At 42.3% G+C, this 10285-nt stretch overlaps 1 protein-coding gene across 1 annotated transcript in view; it reads left to right on the top strand.

The window, feature by feature from the left end:
• The window catches only part of TECTA (tectorin alpha), an 89083-nt gene that overhangs the window by 59440 nt on the left and 19358 nt on the right, over positions 1–10285 (top strand). Inside the window, exons 15-19 of the mRNA XM_011926983.1 lie at positions 556–851; positions 3498–3608; positions 4795–4997; positions 7550–7713; positions 8172–8420. Coding sequence (XP_011782373.1) covers positions 556–851; positions 3498–3608; positions 4795–4997; positions 7550–7713; positions 8172–8420 — 1023 coding nt within the window. The remainder of the gene's footprint in view (positions 1–555; positions 852–3497; positions 3609–4794; positions 4998–7549; positions 7714–8171; positions 8421–10285) is intronic.

Below are 10285 nucleotides of genomic sequence, written 5' to 3' on the forward strand. Positions count from 1 at the left end.
TCCCCACACCCCCTGCTCCTCCTCCTCCCCGGTCCCCTCCCCTCCCCTCCTCTTCCTTTTAAAATAAACTGTTATCAGCTGGACACCGACTTTCTTGTAATGTTTTGCTTTTGGTCCCTAATGGCTAAAGTAGAACTGGCTTAGAAGGCTTCCTTTCAAATCTTTAATTCTGCCAAGTATCATTACTATTATCATTATTATATCCATACCTGTTAATGGTTATTATATCAATTGTATCAATCATATCAATCAATTATGCCAAAGCGTTCGTTGTTACTATATCAATATCTGCGTTTTGTGTGGCACTTTGGCCACTAATCCATCATTCCATTTTACCCTCACTGTATTTCAATGGTATAAACAACAGGAATTACCATTTCACTTTCTTAGATGGATAGAATAGAGACCAGTAGTATCTGACTTGCCAAAGGTCACAAAGCTAATTAGTGTTGGAATTAGTGCACTAGCTTCAGGGGTAGCAAAACAGGTGCAGATGCTATTTACCTTCCATTGAAGATCTCAGATGGCCGTTTTTGCTTCACTCAGTCTGACTAGACCTCTTGCCCCCAGCTGCAACGAGCTGCAGTTCTCACAGTATGCAGCCATGTGTGACAATGTGCACATCCAGAAGATGCAGGGTGATGGCTACTGCCTGAAGCTCACCGACATGAAGGGCTTCTTCCAGCCCTGCTATGGGCTTCTCGATCCCCTCCCATTCTACGAGTCCTGCTACCTGGACGGCTGCTACAACCACAACAAGTTCCAGCTGTGCGGCTCCCTGGCCGCCTACGGGGAGGCCTGCCGCTCCTTCGGGATCCTCAGCACCGAATGGATTGAGAAGGAGAATTGCTGTAAGAGAATTATTTTATTTCTGTGGATTCCATTTTCAGTGAAAAGAACAGCTTTGCTGGTAGCATTGATTTTTCTAGGGATGACTGGTCCTCTCCAGATTTACTCATAGATCTGCTTCCAGGATTGGATAGTAGAGAGCTGTGAGCTGCAGCCGAGATTCAGTGACGGGCCCCTCCCATGGAGCCTAACCCACCTATGGTTTCTGTTTAGCTATGGAATTTGGAAAACAAACGTGGGAAGATGAGGCTCTCTGGGTTGGAAGAGCCCTGCTTTAGTGGCTTATGAGGTAGAGGGACATAGTGTGGGATTCCCGATGGATTTTAGTTCCCAAACTCATCTCCACCTTGGTGTCTTTAGCATGAGGCCATCCTCTATCAGCAAGCGAAGGCAAGAGCAGGTGGAAGGCAGAGGTGGAACTGAGCTGGTTATGTCCACCTGGGCTGAAAGGAAGCTGCAGGTGGATTGACTGTGGAGATCACATATATTAGATCAGCTGGTAAAAAAAAGATAAACAGAATCTTGTGGGTTTTTTTCTGTAGTAAGAAAATTATTTTGATATGTATTCTATTATTCAATTTGTTCATTTTCCTACTGTGTTAATCAAATAGGGGAGCGATTATAGATGTATACACACACATGTAAACGTGCCATAGACATACATGTGTGTCCATATACATAAATGGTCACTCCCACTAGTGTGGCTAATAGAATGTGTTTTGTGCTCTGACCCACAACACCAACCCAGTGTGTATATAGGTACCACTGTGAAAACAGGCTGACTCCAAGATGATACATACACATTGGTAAATTTGCAGACCAAACCGGATCAAGTGTAGGAATACACTTAATTCAGAGCCTAAAAACAATGCAGTTAATTAAAATACATTTCAGTGATTTCAGAAACTGTTAACAAGCAAATTACTAGTCTCTGTTGGAAACTAACAAAAATATTTGTTATTAGTATTTTACTCTGCTGTGTTCATAAGAATACTTTCAATGACTTAAAAATTAACTGTTTTGAACTTTTCAAATTGTCAGGAATTTTAAAAAATACATATATCATTCAAAAAATACTCAAAGCTTCCATCTGTCTAAGGGCATGTTTTATCTGCCAGTTGGCAGATGGACCACCACATTTGTAAATAAACGTTTCCTTCTTGTGGACTGTAACCTCTGCACCATGTTTCTGTTATTCTGTTTGTCATTCTCATGCAGAGTTGGTCAATCATAACATTTGCTTGGTGGCTGCCATGTGCTTAGCACTGTGCTAGGTACTGGATATACTGGGCCAGTGAAAGGATCTTTATAAAAAGCAGCCTTTTGAAAATAAATATATTTAACTTATGCTGATGGCATTCTTTCAGTTGTCTTTCCAGAAATTAAGACAGGCTTATGCTGAGCCATCCATGCACTCCTACCTAATGTAATTAGTTACCTACCAGAGGGGCGTGGCAGCTGAGTCAGAAGAGGTGTATGGAGCTGTGGGCAGCTTGGGATTTTTGTTTTGTTTTTAAACTCTTTTTTTCCCTGTGTGTGGGGGTATGTGTGTCTGTGGTGAGAACATGAAACTCTACTCTGTTGGTAATTTTCAAGTGTACAGTGTATTGATACTAACTATAGCCACTTTGATGTACAGTAGATCACTTGAATTTATTCTTCTTGTCTAAATGAAATTTTGCATCCTTTAAAAACTCTTTTTTAAAAAAGTCTTGAAGCCAACTTGGCTCATGCTGGGATTGAACAGTTGTTTCTTTAGCACTGTCCATCATATACCGTGATGAACAGGAGGAATATTCTGTCTTGATAGGCAGAGCGATTCTTTAAATAAAGAAATGAACTTCTAAAAGAAAATGCTCCTAATTAGTGGTTCTCAAACTGAGGCATTGACTGTCTTGCAGGTGATCTCATCTGTTACAGAAACATTGTTCACAATAACATGATGATGATACTCCACATAACGTCTTTATTTTACTTACAGTTTTACCCTTTTGGCAAAACAGCACCATGAATCTAAGTCAATGCTGGTGAGCTGTGTGGAGGTTTTTCCTTTGTCTATTTTTACAAAATCAAGTAGCAGATCACGGGGGAAAGTGAACCAAGAATCAGAAAGGAGTAAGAAGCCCTGGGGTGGAAGACCTCTCTGGGATCTTACTGGCCCTAATATGTTCATTATTGACACATATTTATTGTGCACCAACCATGAGGTGGTTGAATGCTGGAATGTAGAGATAAATGATTTAGATGCTACTCTTTATATAAATATCAGTGCAAATCATTGTGCTATAGTGTAGTAGGTGCCTTAATCGTGGTAAGATTACTGAGGTTAAGAGCATCTGTGCATTCAGTCTTCACCACTTACCTTCGCTTTTGACTTTGGGCAAGTTTCAGCTGTGAAACACAGCTTATAATACTTAGCCTTGAGGAGTATTTGCGAGGGTCAAAGAAGCTAATCCAGGCCCATAGCAGGCACCTATTTGCTAGCTATTGACATTATTTTCTGGAAGGTTGCCCTGTCTGTTAACCTGCAGCTGCCATCTGACCATTTCCAATGTGATTAAAGTGGCAAGTCTGGAGTGGAACCAAATGCTACCGCCTGTAGGTGTGAAAATCAAGTTGTGCATGTTTCTGTGTGTTTTTCTTTTTAGCAGGAGTGGTTGAAGATCCCTGTGTGGGGGCGGACTGTCCCAACCGAACCTGCGAGCTGGGCAATGGCAGGGAGCTGTGTGGCTGCATCGAGCCGCCCCCCTATGGAAATAGTGAGTGACACGGGCCACCTCCCCACCCAGAAAGGCCCCATGGGAGATGCTGCTCTGGGGAAGGACCTTGATGCATCCCACTTTGTGAAGCTTTCCCAAACAGTAAAGCTTTCAGGAGCATTTAAGCAGAACAAGGAAGCAATCTGACTGCTTCAAAGTATAGCTACATCCTTTTCCTCAATACATTGTAACACACAAATTTGTACATGAATGGAACCAGCCATTTTCATCTGAGGCCATGTTCAACATCAGAAAGGTCCAAATTGATCTTTTAGATGCACAAGGAAATAGGGTATTTTGATGTCAATATGAAATAATTAGGATGAATGTTATTTAAAGCCAGATTTATTTGGCCCAAAGCTTTTTGGTCCCGAAGATATGTACGACTGAAATATCTGAAGCAAGCCATAAATAACTAGGGCTCCAGGACTTGTTCCTAACTGTAGCTCCCTTGGTGTGGAAATTGCCTTGTCCACTGCCGAGCCTGCCTGGATGGCAGCTTGAAGCGGAGCTGGTTTGCCTTCCATCTCTGCTCCCCTTCCTGAACCTGAGGCAGCTGCTACATTTAACAGCATTCGAGAATGAAAATCTGGTTGACCAAAGGCTCCTTAGGTGGAGACAAGGGCTTCACGTAAACAGATAAAAATGTTTTTCTCTGTTTCTATAGTGCTTATTAGCCGGTGTTTACATGCTCAAGAGAAAATGTCAATTGCCGCATTGCCATGTCAAAAAACAAGCTCCTAGTGCTCACCTGGGAATCGCTGGGGTTCTGCCAAGCCGAATCAGCAGGGGCTTTGGATGTGGCCTGGCCAGTGCTGCTGTCCCTTGGAGGCATGCTCTTCAGCCAGGCCACAATGTGCCAGATTTGGTATGTTCAGTATGTAGCTTACAGAAAAGTAGCTGCCACCAGCAAGGTGGGGGAAGACATGGGTTTGTAAAGAAAAGACAGAAGACACTTTATTAGCATTTTTATCTTTTTAAAAAGGCTCTGCTAATGCCCAAGTTACTGCTTTGAATGAATTCATATGCTCGCTTGGTCTGATCAAAGCCTAATTAGAAATGCTGCAGTCTTTGAGTGGAGATCATTTGCCTCTTCTAAAGGAGAATGGTAATGGGATGCTTTGCTCCCACTCCTGCAGCAAGACCAACTCCACTGATTTGCCTTTCGTAATAACTGTTCCCACAGACTCATATGACATTATCGATGCAGAGGTGACCTGCAAAGCATCCCAGATGGAAGTGTCCATATCTAAGTGCAAACTCTTCCAGCTCGGTTTTGAGAGGGAGGGCGTGAGGATCAATGACAGACAGTGTACCGGCATCGAGGGGGAAGATTTTATCTCCTTTCAGATCAACAACACCAAAGGGAATTGTGGAAACATTGTGCAGGTGAGAAAAGCAGCAGGAAAGAGCACCTGGCAGAGGCAGCGACAGCTTCGAGTGTTTGCACATTTATTGTCCCGAAAGCCAACTTCAGGATGATCTGCTTAGAAATATGCTCCTTGGAAAACAGCAATAGGCATGTGTAAAATGAAAGACAGCAAGAGCAGTCGTCATTTCATGCTAAGTGGTTGACGGAGTTGAAAGAGTGATGTGTTTTTTCCTTGGTTTGGGATGCCTACTGTGGTTCTTTGTCTTGTATATGGACAGAATTGTATCTTTTATGCTTCTATACATCTAGGCTTAGCTATTTCAGGGGGTAAGGGAGTCCCAAACCTCATTTAACAGGTGGCTTCAGGCCTAGTGCTATGGCTCATGCCTGTAATCCCCGTGTGTCTGGAATTGGTGGGTTCTTGGTCTCGCTAACTTCAAGAATGAAGCCGCGGACCCTTGCAGTGAGTGTTACAGTTCTTAAAGATGGTGTGTCTGGAGTTTGTTCCTTCAGACATTCAGATGTGTCTGGAGCTTCTTCCTTCTGGTGGGTTCGTGGTCTCGCTGGCTTCAGGACTGAAGTTGCAGACCTTCACCGTGAGTGTTACTGCTCTTAAAGGCAGCGTGGACCAAAAGAGTGAGTAGCAGCAAGATTTATTGTAAAGAGCGAAAAAATAAAGCTTCCACAGTGTGGAAAGGGACCCCAGCGGGTTGCCACTGGCTGGCTCCGGCAGCCTGCTTTTCTTCCCTTATCTGGCCCCACCCACATCCTGCTGATTGGTCCATTTTACAGAGGGCTGATTGGTCCGTTTTGACAGGGTGCTGATTAGTGCATTTACAATCCCTGAGCTAGACACAGAGTGCTAGACAGAAAAGTTCTCCAAGTCCCCACTGGGTTAGCTAGATACAGAGTACTGATTGGTGTATTTACACACCTTGAGCTAGACAGAGTGCTGATTGGTGTGTTTACGATCCCTTAGCTAGACTTAAAAGTTCTCCAAGTCCCCACTAGGTTAGCTAGATACAGAGTGCTGACTGGTGTATTTACAAACCCTGAGCTAGACACAGAGTGCTGATTGGTGCATTTACAATCCCTTAAGTAGACATAAAGGTTTTCCAAGTCCCCACTAGACTTATGAGCCCAGTTGGCTTCACCTAGTGCTGCAGGCGGAGCTGCCCGCCAGTTCCAAGCAGAACCTGCACTCCTCAGCCCTTGGGCGGTCGATGGGACCAGGTGCTATGGAGCAGGGGTTGGCTCCCACTGGGGAGGTTTGGGCCCTGAGGGAGCCCACCACGGAGGGTGGGGCTTGGACATGGCGGGCTGCAGGTCCCCAGCCCTGCTCCTCAGGGAGGCGGCTTGAGGCCTTGGGAGAATTCGAGTGTGGTGCATGTGGGCCAGCAGTGCTGGGGAACCTGGCACAACCTCCACAGCTGCTGGCCAGGGTGCTAAGCCCCTCACTACCCTGGGCTGGCGCTGGCTTGTGAGCGCAGCACGCAGCCCCGGTTCCTGCCTGCGCCTCTCCACACCTCCCCGCAAGCAGAGGGAGCCAGCTCCGGCCTCCGCCAGCCCAGAGAGGGGCTCCCACAGTGCAGTGGTGGGCTGAAGGGCTCCTCAAGTGCTGCCAGAGTGGACGGCGAGGCCAAGGAGGCACCGAGAGTGAGGGCTGCTAGCACATTGTCACCTCTCACCAGCACCTTGGGAGGCCAAAGCAGAAGAACTGCTAGAGGCCAGGAATTCAAGATGAGCCCAGGCAACATCACAAGACCCTGTCTCTATTAAAAAAAAAGAAAAAAAATCTAAAAATTAGCTGGCTGTGGTGACAGTGCCTGTAGTTGTGTCTGCTTGGAAGGCTGACATGGGAGGATCTTGAGCCCAGGAGTTCAAGGCTGCAGTGAGCTATGATTGCACCACTGCACTCCAGCCTGGGTGACAGTGAGACCCTGTCACTAAAAACAAAACAAAACAAAACAAAAAAACAGCTGACTTCAAAAATATAGTAAGGTCCCAACTTTTAATGTCAGATTGTCCAATGTATAGGTTAGCAAAGCATCTTGTTTCTCTTCTTTTTCCATCTTGCTGTGTGTTTTCTATTCATGGCTCTATTTCTTAATACTTTTACCAGAGGTTGAAAGGAGTAAGGAGGTGAAACTTACACTTGTTCATGTTGGTCCTTGTAGGGATGTCTGGTGATGGATTTGGTGGAGAAGAGATTTTGAATTAAACATTGAAAAAGAAGATTTCTATTACTCAGCAATGGCAATAGTTCATGCTATTCCTAGCTTGGGGTCCCACAGATAAGTGGGGTCTGGTAGTGGTTAGAATTCAGTAGTGGATGAAATCACCTTCCATGGGTATTCAAGGTTAGCAGACTAAAGGGTGCTGCTGATATCTATTGTAATACTTTTTTGCCCCAAGTAAATGCTAAGGCTAGCTCCATGCTGCTTTATACTGGCCTCTAAGTTATGTATGGAAGGAAACCATTTCTTCAGTTTCAGGGATATGGATTTGACATGCAAGCTACATACTCACTCCCAGATGTAATGATTTCTGACTTCCCCTTGCTCTGCAGTCCAATGGCACTCATATCATATATAAAAACACAATCTGGATCGAAAGTGCCAACAACACTGGCAACATCATCACCAGGGACCGCACGATCAATGTGGAATTTTCATGTGCTTATGAGCTGGATATCAAGATCTCCTTGGATTCTGTTGTGAAGCCTATGCTAAGGTAAGGCGCCTCCTGGGCTGTGCATATTGCTTTTTCTTTTCCTTGACAGTTAAGGTTAGCATAATCAAAAGTGCTAGCATTTGTCTTTGATGCCCTAGGAAAAACATAATTCACGTTTCTTGAGCCTAAATCCTTTCAATCAGCATTGTTCAATAGAACTCTCTGTGATAATGGAAATGTTCCATCTGTACTGTTTAATGTGGTGGTTATGTGTGGCTGCTCAGCACTTGAAATGTGGCTCAGGGGGCTGCGAATTGAATTTTTAATTTTATTTAATTTTATTTCATTTAAATGTAAATTGCCCCATGTGGCTAGCAGGTACTATATTGGACAGCACAGCCTTAGACTTTGCTACTGCATGCTTTGCTTTCCCTCTGCATTCTCAGCTTGAAAAATGGTAGATAATTGAATAGGTAACATTGTTTTGGGTTCCTGTCTCATAATTGTTTCCGTTTTAGTGTAATTAACCTGACAGTTCCAACCCAAGAAGGCAGCTTCACCACCAAGATGGCTCTCTACAAAAATGCCTCCTACAAACATCCTTACCGCCAGGGTGAAGTAGTGTTGACGACTCGAGATGTGCTGTATGTAGGGGTTTTTGTGGTTGGAGCTGACTCCACACATTTAATCCTAACGCTCAACAAATGCTATGCCACACCCTCCCGAGACAGCAATGATAAGCTCCGATATTTCATCATCGAAGAAGGGTGAGTAACCTCTTTATAGACAACAGTCTCAGAGCTTCAGGTATAATATTGTCTGCATCATTTTTTAAGGAAGGGAATGGAAACTAATATTTGTTGGCTGCCTACGAGGTCAGCATTTTGCATTTATTAATTCATCTAATTCTCAAGGCAACCTATGAGGTAGATATTATAAGCTTCATTTTACAGACAATCAAATAACTTGCCTTAAGTCACACAGAAATATAGTGGTAGGTACCCCAAGTCCATGTGGCATTAACTACATTAACTACAAGATGCTTTATTCTCAAAGTGGGGATTCTGTGCTGTTTACTTTGAACTTCAATTTGGGAAGAATGTGGAATTCTGCAAATGAAAGAATATAATGACAATAACCACAGGTTAATGAACAGGGCATCTATAAAAATAAAAAGGAAATTAACATAATAGCCTATAGACTCAACAAGTTTCCCTTTACTCACCACTATATGCTTACCACCTAGTATATTTCCTGAGAACATAGTGATTACACAACAGAATTTCTTGAATGAATAAACGAATGAGAAGAAAAGACTGTAGACCAACCACAATAATTATCTTTATTAAAAACAAAAATACTTTCTGGATATGTTAGACAGTTTACATTTATTGTAATAGATTTTGTAACAATTCACTGTAACAGCTTTATTACAAAGATAATTTATATGTAATACAATTTACTTGCTTTAAGTGTAAAAATCAATGGTAATTGATTGGTAAATTTGCAGAGAATTGCAAGTATCACCATAATCTAATTTTAGAACATTTTTGTCACTCCAATAGTTACTTTTTATATGAATTTCTTTTTAAAATATATTGATACATTTACATATTTATGGAGTATATATGATATTTTGATACATGCATTAAATATGTAGTGCTCAGATCAGGGAATCTAGGATACCTATCACCTTGGATATGTGTCTTTTCTTTGTGTTGGGAGCATTTCAAATCTTCTGGCTATTTTGAAATATATAATAAATTGTTGTTAACTATAGTCACCCTACTGTGCTATCAAACACTAGAACTTATTCCTTTTATCTAAATGCATGTTTGTAGCCATTAACCAACCTCTGTCCATCCCAGCTTCTTACCCACCCTTTGGTAACTATCAGTCTACTCTGTACTTCCATGAGATCAACTTTTGAAGCTCCCACATATGAGTGACAAACTGAGATATTTGTCTTTCTGTGCCTGGCTTATTTCATTTAACATATTGACTTCCAGTTCTGACCATGTTGTTGCAAATGATAGGATTTCATTTCTTTTTAAGGCTGAATAGTATTCCCTTGTGTATATATATCACATTTTCTTTATCCATTCATCCACTGATGTATACTTAGGTCGATACCGTATCTTGGCTATTGTGAATAGTGCTGCAATAAACATAGAAGTGTAGAAATATTCTTTGGATATACTAATTTCCTTTCCTTTGGATAAATACTCAGTAGTGGCCTTGCTGGATCATGTGGTAGTTCTATTTTTAGTGGTTTTTTGTTTTTTTTTTGGTGTGTGTGTGTGTGTATGTGTGCGCGCGCGTGTGTGTGAAACCTCTGTAGTGTTTCCCATAATGACTGTACTCATTTATATTCCCACCAGTAGTGTAGAAGAGTTCCCCTTTCTCCATATCCTCACCAGCATTTGTTACTTTTTGTCTTTTTAATGGTAGCCATTTTAACTGGCATGACATGATATCTCATTGTGGTTTTGATTTTTATTTCCCTGATGATTAGTAATGTTGAGCATTTATTTTTTGTATACTTGTTGGCCATTTGTATGTCTTCATTTGAGAAATATTTATGCAAATCCTTTGCCCAGTTTTTAAAGGAATTATTTGTTTTCTTGCTGTT

This window comes from Colobus angolensis, unplaced genomic scaffold (genome assembly GCF_000951035.1).
Source record: "Colobus angolensis palliatus isolate OR3802 unplaced genomic scaffold, Cang.pa_1.0 Scaffold7, whole genome shotgun sequence".
Taxonomy (NCBI): domain Eukaryota; kingdom Metazoa; phylum Chordata; class Mammalia; order Primates; family Cercopithecidae; genus Colobus; species Colobus angolensis.